General features: G+C 45.9%; 2 protein-coding genes and 2 long non-coding RNA genes across 5 annotated transcripts; 2 read left to right on the forward strand and 2 right to left on the reverse strand.

The window, feature by feature from the left end:
- Window positions 1–3172: 3172 nt before the first annotated feature.
- On the reverse strand, window positions 3173–5698 carry LOC140699275 (uncharacterized). Its single transcript, XR_012077320.1, has 2 exons — window positions 5532–5698; window positions 3173–5275 (listed from the first exon to the last, which is right to left on the reverse strand). It is a non-coding gene; the product is annotated as an uncharacterized lncRNA (long non-coding RNA).
- An 85-nt stretch (window positions 5699–5783) lies between these two features.
- Window positions 5784–10364, forward strand: ZNF22 (zinc finger protein 22). 2 transcript variants are annotated; one of them, XM_072971118.1, is made up of 3 exons: window positions 5784–5917; window positions 6353–6614; window positions 8355–10364. In XM_072971118.1, the coding sequence occupies exon 3, from the start codon at window positions 8444–8446 to the stop codon at window positions 9119–9121; it is 678 nt and encodes a 225-aa protein (XP_072827219.1). In that variant the 5' UTR covers window positions 5784–5917; window positions 6353–6614; window positions 8355–8443; the 3' UTR covers window positions 9122–10364. The 2 variants fall into 2 exon arrangements, with proteins under 2 accessions (XP_072827219.1, XP_072827218.1); XM_072971117.1 differs by lacking the exon at window positions 6353–6614.
- Window positions 10365–15915: 5551 nt separating this feature from the next.
- Window positions 15916–26910, reverse strand: LOC140699276 (uncharacterized). The gene is made up of 3 exons (XR_012077321.1): window positions 26542–26910; window positions 24967–25075; window positions 15916–16219 (listed from the first exon to the last, which is right to left on the reverse strand). It is a non-coding gene; the product is annotated as an uncharacterized lncRNA (long non-coding RNA).
- Window positions 20195–24813, forward strand: LOC140699747 (ral guanine nucleotide dissociation stimulator-like). The gene is made up of 8 exons (XM_072972290.1): window positions 20195–20427; window positions 20828–20938; window positions 21575–21768; window positions 22403–22462; window positions 23413–23606; window positions 23807–23936; window positions 24205–24298; window positions 24656–24813. The coding sequence occupies exons 1-8, from the start codon at window positions 20290–20292 to the stop codon at window positions 24668–24670; spliced, it is 936 nt and encodes a 311-aa protein (XP_072828391.1). The 5' UTR covers window positions 20195–20289; the 3' UTR covers window positions 24671–24813.
- Window positions 26911–27151: the final 241 nt, after the last annotated feature.

Below are 27151 nucleotides of genomic sequence, written 5' to 3' on the forward strand. Positions count from 1 at the left end.
CCATTGTTCAGCAGTAACTGAGTGCCTGCTTCATGCCAGACCTGTGCTCAGCCCTGGGGGGACAAAGACAGAGCCATGGTGCACCCTGTGTTCAGGGGTCTCCTAACTGGGGGAAGCAGGCCACACACCCTGCAAGGTCCCGGGACCAGAAGGGCAGAGAGAAGGGTCCCCAGAAGCTAAGACAGTGCGTGTGACGTTCCAGCCTGAAGACACCTGTCAGCCCTGGAGAAGACAGGGCTTGGCACACAGGAAGCCATCAGATGAGGAGACCTTTTGTGAACATTCGCTAGTTTTTGTTTGTTTGTTTAGTTTGGTTTGGGTGTTTTTTTTTTCTTCCAGTTATTACAATATTACTTCATTTAAGGCCTGTCTTGATAAGTGTCACTTGCAAAACAGAATTATCAAAACTAGCTTCTGAATAACATAGTTAAGAAAAAACCCTAACAAGTTGCACAAAAAGGGGTGACTTATACAGGCATACCTCAGAGAGATTGCAGGTGTGGTTCCGGACCACCCAGAATATCACAGCAAAGTGAATCACCCAAATTGTTTGGTTTCCAGGTGCATATAAAAGATACGTTTATGCCATGCTGTAGTCTATTCAGTGTACAATAAATAGCTTTATGTCTAAAGAAAAGTACACACCTTAAATAAAAAATACTTTCTTGATAAAAAAAAGCTAACCATCCTCTGAGCCTTCAGCAAGTCATAATCTTTTTACAATAGCAACATCAAAGATTATTGATCATCGATCACCATAATAAATATAATAATGAAAGACTAAAAATTTGTTATGTTGACTTAAAAAAAAAAAACGCAACCTAAAGATTGTGAGTTGGGTTTTATTTGGGGACCTTACTGAGGACCACAGTCCAGGAGACAGCCTCTCAGATAGCTCTGAGGAACTGTTCCAAAGAGGTAAGGGAGGAGCCAGGATAGATAGGAGTTTTGCTGAAAATAAATACATAAAACAAAACATGGACCTGAACATCAAAGGATTACTGCTAATCACAAAAAACCAGACATCTCAAGTTAATAATTTAGTGCTTTTTTTTGTTGTTCTTGGGAAGATGTAAGAGTCTGGGCTAACTGAAATTACTCCTTAGATATGCATCTTAACTATCTAGGGCCAGTATCCTGTTTTTCTCCATCGGAATTACCCTCCAGGTGCACCATTGGGGATTGCAGCTGCAGTGGCTGATGGCTTGATAGCGGGCAATGTTCATTGTTTACTGAAATGGCAGGCAACAATTTTTGTCAGCGATAAGAATTAGCAAAATGCGACGCACACACCCAGTGAGCAAAGGCTATTGGAAAAATAGCACCAGAAGACTTAACGCATGTTTGCCACAAACCTTCCGTTTAAAAAAAAAAATACAGTATCTGCAAAGCACAATAAAATGAGGTCTGCCTGTATACTTCTACAATCATCTGAGGGGTTACAAAATTTTTTTTATCAGTGTTATTTGCTTTTCAGAGGCAATTTGAAAAGCTGCTAATTCAGCTCACCATGCATGACACCACAATTTCAGACTTTCTCTTAGGTTCTGTGGTTTCCTGCTGGTTTCCTTGAGAGTTCTGGGTTCCTCTCTCCATAGATCTTACGGTATTTGTTATATGTCCCTTCACTCACTGATATCTCAGGTAGTAAATGGATCTAAAGATACAGGGAAGATGCCTGTGATGGCGTGTCCTCTCCTAAAACAGGACTGTCCTCCCAGATCAGGCCTCAGGAACCAGAGAAAATAATAAACACAGGATAAAATCAACATGACTGCAAAAGAAGGCCTGGACTCAGGAAAAACAGGGTGAGTTGCCCAGAACAAATTACCAGAAGGAATCAAAAAACAGCTTGTTTTTCCCATAGTAATAACCACATGCTACCTGCTTGCAATGTTTACCAGAAAATAGATTAAAGACCTTCCCACTGTTAAAATAAAGCCATTCGTTCACCCAGGATACAGCTGGCCCCTTAGTCTTAGGGTAACGAACAAGAGGCTTATCCGGTCAGACCAGGTGATTTGTGGAGAAGCTGGCAATACACTAGGTGCCTGTGTGGGCGGGACACAGGTGCCCCGAAGCTGCAAAGCCCTGGTAGGCAGCAGCCGCCCTGCCCCTCAGTCCCTCAGCCCTGATCAGGCAGGAAAGGCAGTCAGATTCAAGCCTTTCCAAATGTAAAAACAGCAAATGCACATGCTGTAGTTAGGCCCCGCAAGAGGGAGCTGTGATTGTCTGGGAGAGAGCCAGCTGCTCACCCGCACTGGCCTCCCAGCATGTGGGTGGGGCTCTGCTCCCTGCCCTGGCTGGACTTTTAATGGAGATGTTTTCTGCAAACTCAGGAATGGGAATTCCCAGAGTTTCCTTTCCCAGAGAACCCAGAGGAAACAGAAAGCAAAGTCTCAGGCTTGGTGGACAGAACCATTGTTTAGGGTCCCTTGAAGGGAGATAGACCACTCTTGTCACTGCACCCGGGCCTTGGGCCACAGGTGGGACCAGCCTCTTTTGCATTGCTGCCAAATGCAGACACATGACAGCAGCCCTCTCTGTTGAGACAGTACTTTTTTGGCGCGCGCGTGTGTGTGTCTGTCTGTCTGCAAGGGAGTAGGGGTGCAAAGGACAAAGCTATAGTAAAAGGAAGCTGTCTTGCCAAGCCTATTCTCAGCCCAGAAGCCGTTTCCTCCTAGAATGAGCCAACACAACTCAGGGGCTCAGGGACACACTGGCCCCCGCTGGGTGCAATTTCCCAGAGGAGCTCCAGCCATTAACTTGTGGCCCACTTTTCCTAGAAAGAAGTACTGTTTGGAGAACATAGCGTATTTTTGCTCCCCTGACCGTCCATCCCTTCCACCCCTCCCCTCTTTATATCTTTGTGTTTTGTAAATATCCAGTGCAACCAATTTCAATCATTTAAATTTGCTTTAAAATAACGTGGGATTCCGTTGGAGAGACACTGCTAGGTAGAGGTTTCTTAACCTAGTTCTTGCATTGGCTCCAGAGCCAAACCCTCTGGCTTCAAAGCCTGGCTCTGCCATTTATGAACATGTGGCCTTGGGCAAGTTACCTGCCTCCATTTTCTCATCTGTAAGATGAGGATTCTAACAATTCCTATACGTGAGAGTTGTGGAAGGTATATGCGTCAGCTTTGCTATAGTAACAAATGACAACCAAAATCTCAGTGGCTACAACTGCATTTATTTCTCTGACATGTTACAGGTGAGTGCAGGGGGCTGCAGCTGGGCTTATGGGGCTCTGCTCCACATGTCTTCTCATCCTGGGTTGAAGGCTGAAGGCACAGCCCCTACTTGGGACATATTATTCTCAAGGCGGAGGGAAAGAACAGAGTGGTGGCAGAAACACAGTGACCCAAAGCTGCTTCCGGGATGGGTTACACTTTGCCTCCACACACCTGGAGTTGGCCAACACTAGTCACGTGTCAAGTCAACATCAGCAGGGTGGGATATTATTCACTAGGAGGCAGTAAAAGTCACATACCATTAAGCAGGGATATAAAATCCAAGAAGGGCAGAGCAAACACTCAGGAACTATCATACCACAGGAATAGTGAAGGAAGTACTGCCAGCACTTCCAACAGTACCTGGAACCTAATTAGCACTCAGTTAGTGTTGACTATTATTATACTAACAAAGAAATGGAGGGCATAAAACCCTGCCTGTTTTCTCTCTTTCTTTTTCCTCTTTTCCCCTTTATTCTTCCTCCTCCTCCCCATCCCTTATTTTTTTTCTGTCTCTTGCCTTTCTCCATCCTTACCTCCTACTCTGTCCACACTTGGCCACTCACAGCCCTTTATTTCCTGGCTTTTCTCTCTCTCTTAAAAATTCACCTTTCTTTAGCCAATTCTCTTCTTCTCTAATCTACACCTCTCTGGGCCTTCTGTAGCTGGCCCAACTGTTCTCAGGTACAGGAAAAAGAGATAACCCACCTTTATCTGGGACACTATATTATTTTTAATTCGTGACTCTCTTACTCAGAAAATTTTTGAAAAATATTTTCTTATTATTTTACTGGACATAAAGCAATCAGTCCCAGCAGTTCTTTCTTATTTTTGAAACTCTTCCTGAACTATCTTGTGGCCACTGTCCCCTACCTCAGCCCCCACCAGCCACTAGCATCAACAAACTGTAATCACAATTTAATAATAAAATAGCAATGTCTCATGTTTCTTATGTGTTAGGCATTGTGCTAAGTGCCTAACATGATCTCATTTCATCTTTACAACAGCCCTGCTCCATTACTGAGCTGACATTCCTTGTCCAGGCCTCAGTCGGTTTCATGCTTTGCCATCTGCAGAGCAAGAAGTTCCAGCTTGAGATCTGAGCCTCTGATCTAGTCTGGCCTCTGCCATGAACTCCCTGTGTCACTTTGGGCAAGTTTCCCTCTCAGCCTCGTTTCACTACTCTGCAAGACTGATATGAGGATCCCTGCTTCATGAGACCACAGTGAAATGAAGATGAATGACCAGAGAATAGATGTAAAAGCCCTTTGTAAACAATGAGGCATCTTATAAATTCATTCATTCAACAAACACTTGCTTAGTGCCTGCTACCTTCTGAGCACTGTTTTTAACACTTACAACAAAGAACAAATGTTGGATTGTAACAGCTTTTTGCACCACTGTGAGGCCATGAGCTTTCATGCTAATAATATGAGAAGTCTTTGGAGGGTTTTGAACAAAATGAATGACATGATCTGACTTGGGTTTTAAGAGGATCATTCTGCAGCTGTGAGTAGACCATAGGGAGACCAGTGAGGAAGCCAATGCAATAATCCAGACAGGAGATAAGAGCAGCTTCCTGGAGGGTATAGCAGTGGAGGTGTGAGAGTGGCTCATTTCTTGATATATTTTGAAGATAGAGCCAACAGACTTACTGATGTCTTGGATTTGGGTTTGGGGTGAAAAAAGAGACCACAGAGACATCAAGATTTTTGACGTGAGCAACTGGAAAGATGGAGTTGCCATCAATGGTTGAGGGGAACAGGTTAGGTGAATACCAGAAGTTCCTCTGGGGTTTGTTAGGTACAGGATGTCCGTCACACATGCAAATGGCACTGAGTAATCAGCTGGATATACAAGTCCCAGAGTTCAGTTAAGATCTGCCTCCCAAGGTCGGACTGGAGTTACCAGAACGCGCGTCTTCAGCACATACAGATGATATCTGGAGCCGTTAGACTGGAGGAGTTCTGAAGGCCAGGGAGGGCCCAGGAGAGGAGAGGTCACATGACCCGGCCCAGGCCAGGCTGGCTGGGGAGGAGGACCCTGTAAGAGATGAGGACCAGGAGAGATCATGACTAAGGAGAAACAAGGTGGGGGCGGGGTGTTGAAAACGACGGGGCTTTGGAGCTGAAAGACCGGTTTCAAGCCTGGGTTATCCACTTACACACTGTGTGAACTTGTGCAAACTTCTACTCTAAGCCTTGGTTTCTTTAACTGTAAGATGAGTATGATCATTCCCATCTTGTAGGGGCTTTTTTGGTAATAATTAAATAAGGTGACTCATGAAAAACAAAAGTACCTGCATATAATTAGTAAGTGCTCGATACTTGTGGAAAGAACTAAGCCTCGGGATCAGACGGGCTGGTTGCGTTCGAAAAGCCCTGACACACAGGATGCGGCTCGCCTGCCCTGAAGGCCGCTCCCCCATCACAAAGGGAGATGATCACAGATCTTGTGGTCCCGGGGGCCCCAGGACGCCTTCCGAGGAGTAGGAGTGGAAAACAAAACAACGGGAAGAAAGGAGTTCATTTTTTCCGGTAGGCCCGGGACCATAGAGGGTGGCTCCGCCAAGTTCCTAGAGCGGCGGCGGCGGCAGCGGCGCTGACGAACGGCGCGGCCCGCACTTCCGGCGGCGCGAGGGTCGCCAGGAGAGCGAGCCATCGCAGGCTGCGGCCGGTGGGCGCGGTGAGTTGGCCCGGGGCGCGCGGCTCGGGGCTTGGGAGCCGCACCGGCGCGAGGTGGACGCGGCGGGGCGGCGCGGACCGGGCAACGGCGTGGCGGGCGCGGCTTCGGGCCTCCGCTCCCGGGCTGCCCGCGATGGCTGCGCGCCCGCCGGGGCCGGGGGTCCTGGGGCGGAGGGAGCGGGGCGGGCCTGGCCTGTGGGAGCGGCAGTCGGAGGCCTCGGGAAGGCGGAGGCCTTCATGGGAGCCCCGGCGAGTTGAGGCCAGAGGAGGAAGGGCCCAGGCCCCTGAATTCGCCTTCCTTATGCCAGTCACCAGACGCGTGTCAGCATTGAACAGACTGAACCAACGCCTGGGTGGCACGGGGCTGTTCTGAGCGATTTACAGACATTGAAACTTGTAACTCCCTAATAATGCAGAAGCTTTATTGCCATTCCAGTTTTATGTATGAGGAAGCAAACAAGCACGTTCCAGTTTCCCATCACTCAGGTTTACCTTAATAACCCGCGCCTGCTGTGGAATTGCGCTGATGACCAGAGCGCTGTACTTGGCATTGGAAGTTCTATGGTCAGGTCGCTAGGAGAAGGGAACCCGGCCAGAGTATACCTGCCTTTCCTTAGCTGTAAAATGAAGATAATCCCATAAACCTGCTCTGGAAAGAAATGAGATCGCCCAGTGACTGGCACACAGCCTCCCTGTTGGTATGATTTCTTCATCTGTAGTGTTCTAGCTGGGTTAGTCTTTGAGTTTCCTGCCAGAACTGACTTCGATAGTATGAAAAAGTAAATTTTTTTCAACGTATTATTACCAGTACAGCTGTTTTTAAAACACCGACATGTTTCTCACAAATATCTCCTTGTAATAAATGTCCTATAAATATTTACTGAAGTTAAGAAATGAGTACTGCTCTCAGTGTTGTGTTGTATGCAGTTTGCTCTTTCTGATACTTAACTATGGTAGATATAATTATTAAATATCCAGATAAAATCTCAGCACTATGAGGCCTGGCGTCTCAGTTACACAGTAAGTTGCAGAAAAGGCAAGAACAGTGATGTAATTTTTGTTTTCAGTTATTTACTTTATAAGCTTGTATGCAAGAGACCCAGGGTAGTTACTCCCATTTTAAAGTCTGCTTCCTGACACAAGATGTGGAAATTAGTTCTAATAATTGTATTACCTTTGCAGACCTAGGTTCTCCCACATTGTCACCTATTTGGAGTTTGTGCACGTTTGCTTATGGCCCTTGTTTTAGGTAACCTTGTATGTAATTAAATGAAATTAATTTGAAAATTTGAATTTTTGCAGCATTTGGGTGTTTTGAAAATTCCTTCCTATTTTTACATGTAAACTTACTTTCTTCTCCTTTTCTTATATTCTACCCACCACAGTTTTGGGGGTAGGTGGTTAATTAGGTTCGCTTATGTTTTTATTTTTAACGGAGGTACTGGGGATTGAACCCAGGACCTCATGCATGTGCATGCTAAGGCATGCTCTCTACTGCTGTGCTCTACCCTCTCCCCAACCCAGTACCTTTTATTCTACTGTTTCATTCCACTATCAAGTAAAAGTTCTTCTGAGATTTTTCTTTGTCCAAAAAAAAAAAAGAAAAAATCCTCATGTTTCAAGTTTTCCAAGAATTGTCTTTCTTGGATCATGGGAATCTAGAAGAAATAATAATGAAACATCTTTTCATTGACGTTTTCTTCATCCAGTATTTATTGAGTAGACTCACATAAGCTTTCCACTCCTTTTAGAGTAGTTCCTACATTCAAAACAGTTTATGCTACAAAATTAGAGCTAAGTTATTCTCTATAGCAGTGAAAGTAGAGTGGCTAAACAAATAAGGATAAGCAGGAATATTTAATAAAGTAATATGATTTGTCGTTTCTTTCTAATTTGGGCACCTTAGTTAGTCACCAGTGAGTGAGTGTAAGTTTAACATGGGAATAAATGTTAAAACACAATAGCAACCAATAATACCTACTTGAACCTATGTGAAATTGTTTTTTCTTTCTTTTTTTTAAATAATGATAATTTATCACCCAAATTTTGATTGTCTTTTGGAGTTATTTCTTTTATTCCCATTAAAATGTATTGTCTCTACTTTTTAATCCTTCAGAATTATATACTTATTTGTTATTGCCCAATAATAATTTATATTTCATACTATCACTTTTTTGTTGTTGTTGTTCCAACACAGAAAAACCCCAAAGGTAAATTTGTTTAAAATTTGGTGGTATTTAATGAAGTTTAAACTCTGGAATGACTAGAATTATTTTGCGAGTATATTTTTCCCCAGAATTGTCTTTGTTTTCATATATATATTTAATACATTTTAAATTTTAAAATGGATGAAATTTTGATGGGTTGAAGAGGTATTAAAGTTGAATAATTAACAAGTCATTTATAATTTGTTTTTTATTCTTTTCTTCTGTACATAGAAAATTCTGAGCTGCATAGCTCTAGAAAGTGAAATATTCATTCAGAAGAAGAGCATAGACTCTCTTAAGAATACATTTGGCTCTTCACCATGCGGCTAGGAAAACCTAAAGGAGGAATTTCTCGGAGCTCAAGCCAAGGAAGAGCCTATGAGAGTCAGCGCAAATCAGGCCGGCAGCGGCCAAAATGGGGAGTGACTGTTCGATTTGACTCAGGCTTGAGCAGACTGAGAAGAAGCTTGGATGAGAAGCCTTACAAATGTACTGAATGCGAAAAGAGTTTCAGCCAGAGCTCAACTCTTTTTCAGCACCAGAAGATCCATACCGGAAAGAAATCCCATAAATGTGCAGATTGTGGGAAAAGTTTCTTTCAGAGTTCTAATCTCATTCAGCATCGACGGATCCATACTGGTGAAAAGCCCTATAAATGTGATGAGTGTGGAGAACGGTTTAAACAGAGCTCAAACCTCATTCAGCACCAGAGAATTCATACTGGAGAAAAACCCTATCAGTGCGATGAATGTGGCAGATGTTTCAGCCAGAGTTCCCACCTCATTCAGCATCAGAGAACCCACACGGGGGAGAAACCCTACCAGTGCAGTGAATGTGGCAAATGCTTCAGCCAGAGTTCTCATCTCAGGCAGCACATGAAAGTGCACAAGGAAGAGAAGCCTCGTAAAACCCGGGGCAAAAATATTAGGGCAAAAACTCACTTAGTATCATCTTGGAAAGCTGGTAAAGGAAGGAAGTCAGTGGCTGGTCTCCGCTAAGTAAAAGGCACTGCTTCAGTTCTCTCTTAAAAAAATAAGAAGCATTTCTTTTAGAACTGGAGACACTTTATAAAAATTCTCTTAAATACTGTATCCTTTTCTAGCATGGAGAGGTTGGGAGTTTAATGATAGTTGGCTGAGAGGAATTACATTGAGTCCAGCCTTCCTCATTTCTTATGTAATCTGGAATACAAAGAACTGAAAATATGTTTTGAGAGAATGTAAGTTCCTTGATCTCATTTGAAGTTGCTTCCTGCATCATTTTGACAAACAATCATCATGTTTTGATGACACTTGTGTAAAAGTGTAGGAATTCCAATGACTACTCAGTTTTAGGACTTTCTGTGGAAGGAGTAATTAAAAGGGAGAAGAAATTAATTCCATTAGTTTTGGAGTTCTGCAATAGATGAGAGTTTATGTTTGTATAGTTTTGTAGTATATTAACCATTGGTTTGTTAGTATGACTCAAGATTCAACATATTAAAATTAATTCATGTTCACAGATTTTTTTAATCAATAAGGTCCACCACTCTGTTGGTTTTCTTTTGTTTCTTTTCTGCTGCTTATGGACAGTACTAATTAAAGGAAAAGAATTCCCCTCTTTTTCTCTAAATTCTTAGTAAGATGCTCTAGAAGCCAAAGAGAGAACTGAATTAGACCACAAATCTCCTGCTTCTCCTAGTTCTGGTCTTTCTGGTGATGTTACACTCTGTCACTTGTTTTCCAGAAGTTGGAATGGATTTATGTTAGTCCATCACCGTGTTTTTTTACTACTTTCAGGATTCTCTTGTGCTCTGACAAACTGAGCTAGCCTTTTAGAGCTACATGAATAAATAACCAAAATTATTTTTCCAAAACAGTCTCAACTTGTGAATTAAAAATCTACAATTTCCATGCCTCCCTGCCTTCCCTTTTGAGAGCTTCAGATAACTCTGTTTACCTTAAGTGTTTGCCAGCAGCAGACGTAAGGTTTTTGAAAAGTCATGTCAGTGCATTGTAGTTCCTTTGAAACCTAAGTTTTTTTCTGAGTTATATGAGTTATTTACAAACCCAAACAAGTTTCTTATCTTTCATCAGAACAGTGCCAAGTGTTAAACATTCTGATCAGCCTTCAGCTCAGGTTTTAATTTCTGTTGAATGCTAACATTCTTCTGATTTTATATCTTTTATAATCATATCTGTTCCTGCTGTATTAATGACAGTTATCCATAAAAATAAAAAAAGGACTATTTTGCATACTACCTTCTATTAATTTTTCTCCTGGGAAATTGTTTTCATGATGTAGGCAACATCTAAAATCACAGCCTCCTGAAGAATCACTTGTTTTGCCTGTCTTTGATTGCCTCAGACTTGAACTTTGCCTCCCTTCTGGCCCTGCATTTGAGTGCAAGGTCATAGAAGATGGCCCTATTGACAGCTATTTCATCCAGTAGGTTATCCACAAAGTGTTTTGTCCATACAGGCATGTCTTGGAGATGTGGGCCCAGGTCCAGACCACCACAATAAAGGAAATAATCTCAATAAAGTGAGTCACATGAATTTTTTGGTTTCCCAGTGCATATGGAAGTTATGTTTACAGTATACTGTAGTCTGTTAACAGCAACAGCATTATGCCTAAAAAACAACGTATACACCTTAATTAAAATTATTGCTAAAAATATGCTATCATCTGAGCCTCCAGTGAGTCATAGCAATAACATCAAAGATCACTGATCACAGGTTACCATAACAAATATAATAATATTGAAGAAAATTTGAAATATTGCAAGAATTGCCAAAATGGGACACAAAACACCAAGTGAACAAGTGCTGTTGGAAAAAATGGCGCTGACACACATGCTCAACACAGGGTTGTCACAAACCTTCAATTTGTTGAAAAAAAAATCAGTAAAAGCACAGTGAAACAAGGTATGCCTTATGAAGTGATCACAGTTATCTTTTACAAAAGCCATTGTTTAGATTTTACTCTGATTTATGAGGTTGTCAGAGGTAGAGAAGCCATTGAGTCATCTGAAATTCTCAGTGGCAAAAGTATTACTCCCATAAATTTAAAGGTGAGTTCAATTTTATTTTCACTGATTTTCACTTGAGAGATACATATAAAGGGCAAGAACCATCTAACAAGTTTCTAAGAGAAATTTTAAGAATTTGTATGAATTTTTTTGACAGGTGGTGGGAGTACCTCTTCAAAATGGAAATACATAGCCACAGATAGCATTTATTCCCAATGTTAAGGAAGCAAAGTGCTCTCATTTTGTTTAAAAAAAAATACTTGTTAAACACTGGGCATGTGTAAAAGACTGGTAAACAAAAAGCAAAGGTACCCTTTATAAAAATAATACCAAAGTAAGTCATGAATACACAGTATGATTGCCATTCATACTGGGAGAATCTACACCTGGTACAGGGAAGAAGGACAAGATCTTGGAAGAGACGACACTTAGGTTAGGGAATAGAAACCCAAAGTGTCAGAGCCAGGCAGCTGCTGTGAATGAGGTGGGGTGTGAGTGCTGTCAGCTGAAGTGCACAGCCCCACGTGAGAGGATAACGCTGAGTCAGTCTCAGCCGATTGCTGCCACGCAGAGATTCTGGCCCAGGTACACCGGCTCTTGATTTTTCAAGAGACGCTAGAAATCCAGATTGTAAAATTCACAACACGTCTTACCAGTTTGTCACACCAGAACTGTTTTGAAGGCTCCGTAACTTGTTCCTGTGTTGGAGGAGGAGTGGCGGGGGGAGAGTGCCTAGTGTGGTGAGAGGCAGAGGTACATGATGGAGTGGAAGCTGTGTAGCACAGAGCAATCTGCTCAAAAGAGCAGCAAGTAGCTGCTTTATTGACAGTCCAGTTTCATCCAAGGGTTGTGAGAGAGGGAGGGTGAGAGTGGGCCTCTAGGAGAGCCTTAAATATCCCTTGAGAGTGAAACAGTTTGATAAGATGGGCAGTATGAAGTTTCCCAGAGCATAGGTTAGAAGGTGATGGATGGTCCAATGGGAAATAACCAGCCAGAAGAAAAATCTGTAAGGCCCACTTGGGTAACTGGACCTAAAAGGCTTCACCTCCTGCCTTGAACCTCAAGTCTTACCTCCTTTCATTCCCTCCCTCATGCCTAATGGCAGTAACTCCAAACTGCTCTGTACCTTTGCTTGTTCTGCTTTGATGAATATCTATTCTGAGAGGCCTCCAGAAAGTAGGCTTTGAACCTTCCTTAGGTGTTCTTCCTTTAATTGGAAATTGTAATGATCATGTTCCAATCTCTCTCTTGTTCTCCCTCTGACCTAGGCAGTGAACTCCTGGCTTACAGTAGTCATTCAACTGAAAGTTTTAATGAAGAAAGGCCAAGAAGAAGTACTGAAAGAAAGTTAGAGAAAGAGTAAGAAGTTCTGGAAAGTTTCCAGCCTGGCTGTCAGCTATCACGCCTACCTAGCTGGAGAGGCACACCTGGCACTTCTCTTTAAGTGGGTGATGAAAGAACAAATGTATACAACGCCATCAAATTTTAAGCAATCAGATTTTCATGGTCTGAGGAACCTGGGAAGACCACTTACCTCACCCTCCCCTAAAGTGGATGATGATTTTGTAATGACCAGACAATTCTTTTATACTCTTTGCATTATAAAATACATACACACAGGATCTATATAGTTCTATAAAACTGGTATCATTTTCAACTTTCAAACTGGAGCATCTTTAGGACTTGGCAGATTTTGAATTACACACAGATTTTTTTTTTTGACTGTCAAGTTTGTGAACAAGCAATTCCAGATCCTTCAAAAGTCAATGAAGTTTTTGGGAAGAGGTGTTAAGTTGGTGACTTGAAGACACTCTTTATGATTTGAAAGGTAGACACTTGGCTCAAGGAGACCACTTGGTGTCAATGAGCATCAAGAGTACTCTTAGGGCAGTCCAAGGAGGAAGAAATGTGTAAAGCAGGGTTGTAGAGTGGAGAGTCCAAGGAGGAGCAGAAGTAAGAGATACTGTTGTACTGGGGGCCAGGCCTGGAGGCACCGCAGATTTGAGGTGCAAGCAAGGCAGGAAAGAAGATAATGGAGGCTTCCGGCTTCAGTGACTGGGAGGGTTGGGGGAGAAGATGATTAATTTGCTTTAGGAAATGTGGATTTGGAGATGCTTGGAGTATCTGGGTGAAAAAAGTATGACAGGAAATTGAATATCTGTGTCTGAAATGTAGAAGATACTGAAGAAGGAAAGTAATTGCATTTGTGCCAGGTGTGTGTGCATGTGTGTGTGTATGTATGTATGTATGTATAATATATAAACACCAGAAATTTAATTCTGCCAGTTTTCAATGCTGAGAAGTCCAAGATCACAGTGTGCACAGCTTCCGTGTCTGGTGAGACGCATGTTCTGGTTCATAGGAGGCCATCTTTCTCTGTGTTCTCACCCATCAGAAGGGGCAAGGGGCCTCTCTCAGGCCTCTGTCACAAGGGCATTCATCTCATTTAGGAGGCCTCTGCCTTCTGACCTAATCAGCTCCCTAAGGCCCCACCTCCTAATGCCATCACCTTAGAGATTCAGATGCCAGCTTATGAATTTGGGGGGAAATAAATATTCAGTCCTCAGCACAGGCCTAGTAATTATTCCCCTCAGAGGAGTATCTCATCTCACCCAGCATCCAGACAACAGAGCTTCCTTAGTGAGTAAAATGTTTTCTACTCAACCTTCTATTAGGGGCATAATCCATCCACAGACCTGGCTTTATGTGCGTTTATGTTTGCATGCCTGATCCTTCCTCTTCTCGCATCAAAAGGAGTGAAGCTTGGAAAGATGCTCACCTGGCTCTGTGGACCAATAGCAGGGCCCCCTCCCCCACAGCTGACACATTGGATCACAAAGTGGAGCCCTGTTCGCAACTTCCTCTTCACTCTGAGGCCTCTCCTTTTCTCTCTCCTGAGTCTGGCCAGACCGTCCCACGTCCGGGTGTTTGCAGAACAAGGGTGTTTGGACTTTGTGGTCTACATTTTGTCTGGACCAGGAGCTGTCATATCCTTAGCAGTTGCAACTTGCTTTGTTAACAGTGAGAAAACGCATAGGCATTGAGCAAACAATAATCTTTTGTGGGTTTTTTTAGTGCAGTATTTTTTCATGCTTTCTATACATGAAAAATAATTCTGCTTCTCTATTATTGTATTTTAAAGTATAATAAAATAAAATTTTAAAATAAAATAAATTTAAGAATTCTGGGAAGATGGCCATGGTCATGGACACATAGTTTTTGTCTTCCAGAATCTCCACATAAACACAGAGCATAATGTATTAAAACCAAAACCCGTGGGAAATATTGATAACAAGTTTAGATTACAAGGTATTCCCCCGTTACCACAAAATACAAGTGGGTGGATAACAGCCATGAGTCCTGCCCGATATCTCATAAGTCTGAGCAAAGTAAACTTAGCAAGTAAACGGATGCCTGACGGCCCTGTGTGTGCTCAGTACAGTAGCAAAAACAGCATCCCCCCACTTCCCAGGAGAGCCCCACTCATGCGTGGTACAGAGGCCTAATAAGGACCAACAGAAGTGCCTTGAAATTGTTCAATGCAGAAGTCAGGCAAGGACTTGCCACTAAATTGTAGAGGAACTTGGTTCACGCCACCAGTGACTGAGGCATAGCTTTTAATCTTTGACTTCATCTTGGTTTTTAAAACTAATTCATCATCTTTGCAGGCTATTGGGGTAGCAATTCATTATCTTGATGATGGATGAATAAATGAAAAGAAAGAAGCATCTAAACAGCCTTTCCTCCATGAACTGTTTCAATGGGTGACCAAATAGTAGATGAAGGAAAGTGTCCCTTTACATTATTAAACCAGCTGATAAATGAAAAAGGAATGATATAATTAGAATAATCATCATTCTTCAACCGAAATGGATTAACCAGTGTAAGCACTGAACATCATTGCTGCTAACATCTCAAAAATAGGCAGGTAACCTGACATTATTTGTTCCTTGATGAAAAAGCACATCAATATATAGGGTCTTATCACACATCTTGATCCTGAGTCTGATCAAGCCTCTAAATACAGCTGAAAATCTGCAGGAAATGGAAATAAGAGAGGGATGGATTGAACTGCATCTTGAGAACACAGTCTGCAAAGTCCATACTGGAAAGTCCTATGGGGAAAGGGCTCAGGCTCGTCCATGGATACAGGATAAGAAAGAGCAAGGGATGGAGAAGGAACTTACAGGCTAAAAGAGATTTAAAGACATCAGCACGATGAGCAAGCCTAATCTATAGGAGCTAGAGAGGCACACCTGGGTGATAGGAACAATAAAGAAACTCAAGGAGAGTAATAACTATAAAAATCAGGACAGTGAGTACTTTTGGGAGGAGGGAGCTGGTTGAGATTGGGATGGGGCACAGGGAGGGTGTGCTGGCTTGGCTGGAAAAGTACGGTTGATTGGCCTGGATGGTGGTTACAAGAGTGTTTTTTTTTTTTAATGAGGTATAGTTGATATACAATATTATAGTAGTTTCAAGTGTTCAACATAGGAATTCAGAATCTTACAGATTATACTCCATTTAAAGTTATTTAAAATATTGGCTATATTCCCTGTGTTGTACAGTGTACCCTTGTAGCTTATTTATTTACTTTTAAATTTATTTTTAAATCTCAAAATATTTATGCTCAGTAAAAGCAGCCAGATGCTTTCTGCAGTACAGAAAGATGTCATTCATATTAAATACTGTGTTATCTATAGTGGAAGAAAGCAGATTACTGTTTGCCTAATGACTGGAGGGAAGGAGGGAGGTGTGGATTACAAAGAGGCATGAGGAAACTTCAGGGGGCAATGGGTATGTTTTTAATCTTAATTAGGTTGATTTTTCTGGGTATATACATACGTGAAAACTGAGTGAAATATACACTTTAAATATGTGCACTGTTTTGTACCTCATTTGTCTGTCCATGAACTTGTGAATAAAGAAGCACAGACTGAATGATGTGAAGCAGTATTTCTCCCATCTTTGCTGGTGTTAAGAAGCCCCTGGTGCTGTGGAAAGTCCATACTCCTGGTCCTGCTGCTGAGCCCTCCAGGAAGCACCAGGTGAACTTGCTTTCAACAAGGGCTACATGAATAATTTTCTGGAAAACAAAAGTTACCAAAATTAAATCTAGAAAATATAAAACTCTGTGAACAGTTGTCTTTCTTGAAAGAATTGAGAAAGTTGGTCACACATCCACCTCAGAGTGGCCTGAGATGCTGATTCTTTTGAGTTGTTTGAAAGCTTGGCAACTGTTTTAGAAAGGTAGCTTCACCCCACCCCAGCATCCACCAACACCCAGGATGAAACTGGGGCTTGTTTAAGTTTAAAACACACAAGTAAACATTCCTGTAGACACAGAGCTTATTTATTTCATACTTAGTAGTTTGTGTCTCTTAATCCTTTACCCCTTCTTGGCCGTCCCCCCTTCCCTCTCACCACAAGTAAGAACTAGTTTGTTCTCTGTATCTGTGAGGCTATTTTGGTTTTATTATATATGTTCACTTGTTTTATATTTCAGATTCCACATGTAAGTGATAACATCCAGTATTTGTCTTCTCTGTCTGACCTATTCCTCTAAGCAGAATATCCTTCAGGTTATTCCATGTTGTTTCAAATGAAAAATGTCAGCTTTTTTTATGGTTGATTAGTAGTCCATCCTGTATATATATATGTATGTGTGTGTGTGTGTGTGTGTGTATAGTTGTATATATACACATATAAAATACATATATATATGTTTTTATTTATTCATCTATTCCTGGACACTTACTAGATTGCTTCCATTTTGGGGCTATTCTAAATAGTACTGTCATAAACATTGGGATGCAACTATCTTTTTGAATTGGTGTTTTTCTTTTCTTCAAATATATATCCAGATTGGGATTTCTGGATCATATGATAGGTTTATATTTAGTGTTTGAGGAATCTTCATATTGTTTTCCATACTGGCTGCAACAATTTACATTCCCACCAACAGTGTGCAAGGGTTCCCCTTTTTCCACTTCCTCACAAACATTTGTTATTTGTGATCTTTTTGATGATGGCCATTCTGGCAACTGTAATGTGATATCTCATTGGGGTTTTGAGATGCATTTCCCAGATGATTAATGATGTTGAGCACCTGTTCATGTGTCTATTGGCCATCTGGAGGTCATTTTCGGAAAAAATGTCTATTCAGACCCTGTGCCCATTTTTTAATGAGGATTTGTTTGTTATTGAGTTGTGTGAGCTCTTTATATATTTTGGAAATTACCCCTAATCAGATCTGAATTGCAGATATTTTCTCCCATTTCATTCCTCACCTTTTCAGATTGTACATTGTTTCCTTTGCTGTGCAGGAGATTTTCAGCTTGATGTAGTCTCAGTTGTTCATTTTTCCTTTCATCTCTTCTGCATTTTGGAGTCAGCGCCAACAATTTAAAACTAAATCTGATGTTAAGGAGCTCACTGCCTAGTCTTTCTTGGGGTTATATGGTTTCAGGTCTTCTATTCAAGGCTTTAACCCATTTTGACTTCCTTTCTATATATGATATAAGATAGCAGTCCAGTGGGATCCTTTTGCATGTAGCTGTCCAGTTTCCCCACACGATTTATTGTAGAGACTGTCTTTTCCCCTACTGTGCATTTTAGGCTTCTTTCTTGCAAATTTCTTGACCATATATGTGAGGATTTATTTCTGGGCTCTGTATTCTGTTCCATTGATCTGTATATCTGTTTATATGTCAATACCTTTGGGTCACTACATTTTTGGCTTGCTTTCTTCTTCTCTAAATACCACCTGGAAAACCAGCAGTGGGGCAGAGCCCCCAAGGGCTGTGGGCCCTTTTTCTGGAGTTGACAAGGGGCTATAGAGCCAGCTGGGCTCACTGCAAGCCAGTTGCAGGACAAGACATGGGACTGGGGACCTGAGGTTTCCTAGAGTTCCAGCTTCCTGCCACTTCCCAGGCAAATACTGAGGCATATGTGGCCAGACTGCATCTCCTTGAGCTATGGAAAGAGCCCTGGGGGAGGAACTGAGGGCCCAGGGCAGAGCAACCTCCAGCATTTGAGGTACACCTCAAGGAGTCATCCAGGTAAAGAGCTCAATGGGCTCCCAACCTAGGGATTTTGAAGATGGGGAAGGAGATTGTCCTGGGAAGAACAGATAGAGTCCAGCGTGGCTGAACCAAGGGGAGCAAGGCCAGGTGGGCTGCTGGCAGGAGGTGGGCCTTCAGGTCTGGCTGAGGATCGGGTCTTGTCCCTAAATGCCCCGAGAGATTTCTTGTGTGTTAGCACAGAGACCCAAACATATGTATCTTTTCAATATCCCTGTATTGGATCAAAGGGAGTGAGAAATGGAAGAAAAGAGCATGAATCTGGGACAGTGTCGGTGGTGGCCTGGACAGGGAGGGGGAGGGAGATTCAGAGAGCTGATGAAAGCATTTGAAGTTGGGACCCAGGGACAGAGGAGGAGCCAACCGCATGTGGAGTGAGGAAGAAAGAGGGAGCAGACAGAGTCCCAGGTTCTGGTTTGAGCCCATTGGGAGATGGAGCTGCTGCAAGGATATGGGGAGGGGTGGGAAGAGAGTTCGAGAAGGCAGCTTGGAGCCACTTAAACCTTGGATGCTTATGAGATTAGATCAGTTCTGATACACTTTATTTTTTCTTGGAAGTATATTTGATTTACAATGTTGTATACACGTTCCTGGTGTACAAAATAATGCTTCAGTTATACATGTATATATATTCTTTCTCATATTCTATTCCATTATAAGTTATTACAAGTTACTGGCCATGGTGTGTATAGGCCACATCTTCCTTATCCATTCATCAGTCGATGGACATGTACCTTGCTTCCACATCTTGGCTGTTGTAAATAAAGCTGCTGTAAACATTGAGTATGTCTGAGAAACCGAGAAATTATCATATTATGTGAAGTAAGTCATGCAAAGACAAATTATATGTGATATAAATAATATGAGGAATCTAAACAAATGACAAAACTAATATGACTTTATAATGAAACCAGTGGGAAAACTGCTTCCCAGGGGGTTTCAAGCAAGCAGCATTACACGGCTGATGAAAAATACTCTGTTCATGATGACCCAGACGCTGTTTTTACTGCAGTTGAAACTGGATAAAACCTGACAGCAAGCCTGACTCTTGGGGAGAGTCATTTAAGAGCAGGAACATGAAGGAAGGAGAAAATAACATTGACAGCAAAATGGTGAAGGCAGCCATCATCTGTCAGTCCCTGGGCCACTGTGGGTACAGCCAGAGAAACTGAGCCAGACAGACTGAGTGACTGCTAAAAGGGACAGTCTCCTGCCTCCAGCACACTGGCACTGAGTGTGGACAGTGAAGCCAGACACTGTTTGATCTCAGCTCCAGCCCTGCTACATGCAAGGCCTTGAGGCATGAACTCTGACCTCTTAGCCAGGGCCGCAGCCCCTCTCGAGTTTCCTCTGGAAATTAGACACCCTAAGACCTCAGGGTGCTCTTGTCCATCCCACCTGTGTGGGGGAAGTTTTCTGCTGGTCACACAGACTGTGAGCACTGGATTTATCACACAATACACACATGGACACAATCAAAAAGACACACACACACACGTGAAACACTGTAAATTCAATAAGGAGGATGGGGGGATCATAAGAGGAACAGACATGGAGGAGGAAGTCAGAGGAAGATAACTTGGGTTGCAGGCAACGCCTACAGGTGACATGACTCTCCAATTTTTTAGGCCTTATTCCACTTGCACCTGAGGACATCCCTAGAAGTACTTTCTAGAATCATTCCCACTGGGCAGCTGGGGAGACACACCGGCCTGGACACACACCAGGACTTCCCCAGGATGGAGAACAGGTAAGGATGAGGAGTGGATTCTGGAAGCCAGGGCGTCTCCTCAAAGCTGCCTGCAGAACCTCCCCCGGCAGCTATAGAGACGGCGGGGCTGCTCTAACTGTGCAAGGTGCGGGTTTGCGTGGAGAAGGGCGTGAGCAGGCAAGCAGCCCAGAGGGCTCATGTGGAGGTGTCGTCTGAGGAGGGGGTTCCAGGAAGTGGACCCCAGGAAGTGACATCACATCCTTAACAGACCCCAACCGAAATGGAACCTGGTTACCAGGCACCCACATTCGGACAACAGCTCCAGAGCCAGCGCACTTGGCTGGAGACAGTTGAAGACACAGGATGTTCTCCTCTTGTTTCCCGGTCTCCCGGGGCTTCTCCGCCAGGAAACCCTGGACTGCGAGGTTCTTCGGTGGCTGTAGGCGTCTGTGGAACCCTCCACCCAGGCGCCTGTGGCCTATTTTGAGGAGGTCACCTAAGGTAACGCTGGGTGGCCTGGAGAAGGCCAGTCTGGGACCGGCCTCCATGGGGGGCCCTCCCTGGGCAGGCCCACTTTCCCTCATCTCCATGTCGCTGAAGGGGGACTTGAGAGGAGGTGTCCCCTCTGGGCAGGAATGGCTTGTTGAACACTTGGTGACCCGGTGGTCCTGTCATGGCCGCACCCAAGGACAGGGCTGATAAGGGGGAAAGAGGACTCCTGAGGGGCATCATCTCTGGGTCAACGGGAATACAAGGCACCCACTTTGTCAGCTTTTCTGCCCCTGAAGGAGGTCTGTGCAGACAGTGGTGGATGTGTGTCAGGACTGGAGATGTCTAGTGGGTCGGAGAACCAGACAGGGCTCTGAGGCTCCTGCCTGGCCTCTGGGCACTGTATTTACAGGACTCCACACACGGGACGGGACAGGACCTGGTCCACGGAGATCCCCGCTCCACCTCCCTGCAGGAGGCGCAGGTGCCCCACGAGAGCAGCAGAGCCCAGGACGCGCTCAGGGTGAGTGCGAGCGAGGAGACTCCACACCCAGGAAGCCCCGGGCCCCGCTGCTGCCCCGCTTCTCCCCTGGGCTGCCTCTTAAGAGAGCTGCTGGCAAAGGCATCTGATGCCCCGTCTCCCCCATCTGCCGTCACAACCCAGGCCCTGCCTTGGCCAGACGCAAAGTCAGTGCCCACATATGAGTCCGAATCTCAGAAAGAGACTCGGACAGAACTTCAGTCTATGTGAAGTCAAGGGTATTTCTGCATTTTTCTACACGTTGTCCTGTTTCTTCTCCATCCCCACGTGTCCACATTAACCTGAAGATCCTGAGCCCTCCCACCCCAGGCTCAGCCGCTGTGTTCTCATCCCTAGAATGGGATGCTGTGACAGCAGTCACGGGGATGATGTGGTCCATGCAGGGAGGGGCCGGCACTGTGGTGCCGACACAGGGATCTGAGACACTGATGCATTTCATCATCGCCCTTCGCCCCAGGTACTGGTGATGCCGAGAACCTAGGATCTGCTTCAGGGCTCCCCTGTTCCACCTCAGGCACAAGAGCTTGAGGCTTGAGGATTCGGTCTAATCTCCAGCCCCAAGTGCCTGGGGGTCCCCGGTGCTGCCTCTGATCCATGTCTTTCCTCTTTCCACCCCAGGGGGGAGCTGGACCATCAGGGAGCGGGGATGAGGCCTACAGGGCTTGGAGCCTCCAGCGACACAGGCTGGAGAAGCTGGTGGCAAAGCTGGTGCCTGCCGTCCTGGGCGGGCACCCCTCTTACGTGAACACATTTCTGGGCAATTATCGAGCTTTTGCCACCGCCCAGCAGGTGCTGGACCATCTGTTCCAAAGGTGAGCACTGTGTCTTCATGGGACATTGGGGACCTGGCCACCTACCATCAGAGCCATGAGGCATTGTTCCTCTACCTCTCTGAGCCTCAGTGTCCCCCCTGCACGCTGGGGTCAAGAGAGGATCAGGCCCTAGGAGGGTAGGAACAGAGGGAGACCTTCATGGAAGGTGCTCTCCGGGGACCTGGCTCACGGAAAGGGCAGCTGGCGGGGCTGTGGTTGTGCGAATTTCATTGTCCTCCTGCCCAAGAGCTAGCGTCTGCCTCCTGTGTCACTGGGACTTTGGCCACGGGTGGAACTGTTTTCCCATTTCAAAGGGGATCGGTGACGCCATTAGCTGTCCCTGTCCTGGGAGAGTGAGAACAGTGATCCCTGGGAGGGACAAGTGGGGTCCCAGGCCCACTGAGATGTGCGCCTTGGGGCCAGGTGGGCTCACTCACTCATTCCTCAAATGTATAGAAAGGGCCCCCAGGGACAGGGGCTTTTCTAGGAACAACCATCATTTAATACATCGAGCAGACATCAGCTCTGCCCTCCAGGGCTTCCATTCTCTCGGGTGTCACATTGTCACACTAGACAGCACATCCAGCTAGTGTGTTCGGGACAGTCCATGTGACGCCTTCCTGCTCTCCTCTAGATACGGATGCGTCCTCCCTGTTACGGAAGAGGACGGGGGACCCCTGCACCAGCTGAAGCAGTGAGTCTCTTGGATTGAAGCGGGAAGGACTCCTTCCCCAAATAGTGTGTGAAGCTATGGGCTCTCTGGTTGGGCAGAGGTGGGCGGGATCCTGGATCCCGCATATCCTGTGAGTCTGGCTTGAGAGCAGAAGTCCTAGGGCTTCCCCTGGCAAAGAAGAGACAAGACCCAGAGAGCTGTGGATGCGACTGTGGCACTGTGAGGGGCATCTGGGAGGTCAGAGGACAGAGTCAAAAGTGAAGAAAACCCACAAGCATCCCCTATCCATCCCATCCCTGCCCACACGCCCTTTGGGAGACACAGACCACAAGGGGTAGAGAGCATCGTGCCCACCAACTAGTGTAGCCTCAATGGTGGGGACTCAGCTGGTGCTCAGGGGACCCAGGGAGCCTCAGGGGACAGCTGAGCCCATCCTGATGATGCTGAGTGGCAGGGGCAGAAGGAGACCCAGGCAGGGTCCCTGGAGGATTGTGCAGCCAGCAGGTGCAGGAGCTAAAGTCTGAGGAGTGAGGAGGCCCGTGGGCAGCCTGGATGGCCGACACAGCCTGTCTGTTCCCTCCTGGCTCAGGCACTCATAGAGCAGCTCCTGTGTCCCTTAGAGGGCAGTGCGCAGAGCACACAGCCTGCCTGTCCTCACAGACGTGCCATCCAGTGGGGAGGGGCAGGGAGAGGGACATAGCAGTGTGACAGGTGTCCCTGAAGCAGTGGACAGGTGGTCACGCCATTGAGCCAGTGCTGTCCCTTCAGAAGGCTTGTAGCAGCCCCTCCTCTGTGTCCAAGCCCGCCTCTGCCCACACTGCCAGCTGAGATGGGACATGGAGCAGAGCCGGCCTCTGGATGGGCAGGAGCCAAAGGCAAAAAGTCCCCGGTCCCTGCAGGGCTACCCTGGGAGCCCAATGTGGTAGGAAAGGCTAAGCCTCTGACTCTGGTGTCCCCCTGACTGCACCCAGGGCCATGGCCTCCATCCTGGGCACCTGGCTGTTCCAGTACCCAGACGACTTCCACCAGCCTCCAGAATTCCCATGCCTGAAGACCGTTGTAGCTTACGTAGAGCTCAGCATGCCTGGCTCAGACCTGGAGCAGCAGGCCCACCTCCTCCTGGCACAGCTGGAGCAACTGGAACTCCCAGAGGCAGACAGTGATGGTGAGGAGGATGCAGGGTGGGGGATCTGGTGGGTGGGGAGGGGACGGCACTGGACCCCACAGAGCAGAGCCTGGGAAGACTCCCTGGGGGTGGAATCCTGGAGTGAGATTTGATTGAGTAGCAGTGAGGGCTCCCCTGGCTTTGGGAGACACGTGGGAAAGCAGTCCTATTGATGAGAGTTTCCCTTCTTGGAGCTACAGCACCAGCTCCAGAACCCGCTGGGGAAACCCCTCTGGGTGGAGCGCCAGCTCCAGCTCTCCTGCCTGCGACAGCGCCAGAGCCAGAGCCAGAGCCAGAGCCAGAGCCAGAGCCAGAGCAGAGGGACGCGCTGTAAGTATCCGTCTGGCTCGGCTGCCTCCCGCCGCCTTCAGGGCCGGGCCGCCCACTCTTCCTGAGGTGTCTGTGATTTACAATTCCGGATTATTCTTAGAGGTGATAACATATTCCTTGCGGCCTGTTGTGTCTGTGTTTTATGGTTAATAGAAACTTCAAAGTGCCCTACATGTCTCTGTTTGGATAGACTCACTTCTCTGCACCAGACACACAGGGCGGGGATGTGGACAAGTGGCCCCAACACGTTCCCACCCTCTCCCTGCAGGTCCTGTGAGGCAGCGGCCTCCTCCCTCTTGTCTGCTGTGGACCCAGGGCCCAGCTCAGGGCCTCCATCAACACTCCCTGAGACCCCACCCTTGGTAAGTGGCCGCTCATGGCATGATCAAGACAAGGACTTAGAAGGCAAGCCCAAATTTTGACCTTAGAGGATTTGTTTTCTTCCAGCAGTGAGACTGATTTTGTGTTTGTGTGAATGTTGCCTGTTTGTCCGACATCCATGGAGCCAGCGGCTCACATGCCATTCCCCGTACGGCCACCAGAGGGAGGGATGTCACTGCTTCTGAGAAACACTGTTCCATTCCAAAGTGCTCCTTCCCAATTTAGCCCTCCTCAGAACATGTTTTAGAAAGTGAGGATTTCTTTAAGCTATAGAGGTTTGGTTTTTTTCTTCAATCTCGTTTCAGCTCTAATCTCAATACACTTTAATTCACAAACAGAAATTGAGCCACTGAGTGGAAGTCGTCACTTGGGATACACAGACGTGTGTTCTTCTGTGTCCAGCCCCCATCTGTGTCCACCTCTGTCCCTTCCTCTCTCCCTCCAACCGTCTGCGTTTGTAAATATCTACTTAAATAAAAGACTTTGACAATCAGTGCAATGTACAAGAGATATTGTAATTCATGTTGCCTTGTGTGCGTGTGATGTAGACTTGGGTAGAAAGCGGTCTGCTCACAGGACAGTGGGGTTGTCCCTGAATCCCTAGGAGACAGTTGAAGCGGGGCAGTAGGTCTCAGTGGGAGTCACTCACCAGGGAAGTTCTCCTGCTCAGCACAGCCAAGGTGGGTCCTCATCGACTTCTATCCCCAGAGCACTGAATCTGCTTTCCCCTGGGGAGCTTTGCTACAATCCCGTGTATCCTAAAGTGTCAGAAGAAAGAACAGTGATGATAAGAACTGTGGGAGAGGGACAGGTTTTGATTTTAATTACCTGCTCCTCTACCTACAATGGCTTACCCTTGACTTTATTATAAGGAACGCTCAGCCACCTGGGAGCAGAGTCTACACCTTGGACTTGAGCAAATTACAGGTCTCTAGCCCAGCACTTGGCCAAGAAGATGGACGTGTATTGCTGAATGTATAGAGTTGGGAGGGAAGATAGGACAGGCCAGGGGAATGTATTTGAAATGCGGGCTCTCCTGGAGCTTTCCTGACAGGAGGTCATCATACCTAGGCACCTTCCTCCCCTGCCAGGCCCTTTACTCCTGAAGACCTTCCCACAGAGCCCCTCAGCCAGGACCCACATGATCCCAGGGCTCTCCCACATCACATCTCGCCATCTGCTCTCACTTCTGTTCTCATTTTGGCCCCCTTGACTCTCCTACTGTGTGGCTCTGCTCTCTAGGTCTCAGGGGACACCTCTGACTCCCTCAGGGATCCAAAGTCAGAATATTAGATCCTACGGACCTGAAGTTTCACGATGGGACTGAATTTATGAATCAGTCACCACATGCAGAAATACCGCTCTGCATGACTGTCATAATGGGGGTGGGGGTTTCTCTTCAACAATCCATGTTAAGTCGATGGCATAAAAGAAGCATGTTTTTCTTGCAATGAGCATCCCTACTAAATTGAGCCATTTCTCTGATGAGGCTCTAAAAGACCGACCCATAGCATGAGGAACAGAGTGAAGTGATATTGTGCTATAACGTGGTATAGAATGCTGTGATACTTCTAAAAATTGTTATTATCCAGTTGGGCTAGAGTTATTGAAAAAAAAAAACATTGTGTGAATATGACCCTTTAAATTTCTCATGTTTCCATGAAATTCAGAAGATGCTGGTGAATTCATCCATTCCTTTCTCAGCATTCATTGAGATGATCCTGTTTTTTCTCCTCACACTGTCATGCATTTTGCTAGGGTGAAGCCATCCTGCATTCCAGGAATCATTCCCACTTGCTCATGGTGTGCAATTCTTCTTACACAGATGGATAGGAATGACTAGTGTATAGACTTTTTCTGCCCTTTCTACCTCAGCTCAGGCTTCCTGAGCCCTGGTAGGGTGGCCGGTGATGGCCAGGACACAACACTGAACCACAGAGGTTTTTGCCTTCTCATTAGTCATGATAATTGTTCTTACTAACCCCCGATGCTTGATTTACACAGTCATGACTGTCAGACAGACCTGCACTCACCCATTTCCCACCCTCATGTCTCACTCTCCACTCGTTCCTTCTCGGATTCATTCACTTCTTCCTTCAAACCACCCGTCCTCACTCTCAGTGACAGCCTGAGAGCGGCAAACTCTCTGAGTCTCTTGGATCTGAACACAATGTTATTTTGCTTTTACTCCTGAGTCATGGCTTAGAAGGAAAAATATATGGACCTTCCTGTGATGTGTCCCTTCGCATCCGAGATGTCCTTCTGAAGTCTTGAAATCAGTGGCAGCCTGGCCTCGCACAAAGTAGGCTCACTTGGACCACTGGGCCCTGGCTGGGCTGAGAAGCATCCGTGCAGATGGGGCATTGTCCTTGGAGGGGCATCAGCAGGGTCCTCGCGGGTCAGGAGGCAGGGGAGGTGAAACAGTGGCAAGAGCCTCTCCTGTGGTTTCCATGGGGAGCAACAGGGAGGCAGGACTAGCAGGTGGGAGGAATCAGCATCTCTGGGTGGAGGGGCTGCCCCTACTTGTCTGTCCCCCCCCCCCGGGTGTGCTCACTGGCATCTTCTACTGTCTCTAGGAACTGACTAGCGCTGGGAGGGGCAGCCCCTCCAGGCTCAGTGGGACCCAGGTGTCAAAGTGTCAGAAAACAGACAATAAAAAACAGCTAGCATACCTATCCAAACCACAGGCCTCCGTTTCCACATCCGTGGAGGGCGGGATTGGTCTCAGTGGCCCTCCAAGGCCCAGCCCTGCACTCTCAGAGTCCAGCCAGCTCCCAGGACCTCCCCAAATTCTGGTCCTAAGCGTCTGGGGTCAGCTAGGCAGCCAAGCCACT

Source organism: Vicugna pacos, chromosome 11 (assembly GCF_048564905.1).
Source record: "Vicugna pacos chromosome 11, VicPac4, whole genome shotgun sequence".
Lineage (NCBI taxonomy): Eukaryota > Metazoa > Chordata > Mammalia > Artiodactyla > Camelidae > Vicugna > Vicugna pacos.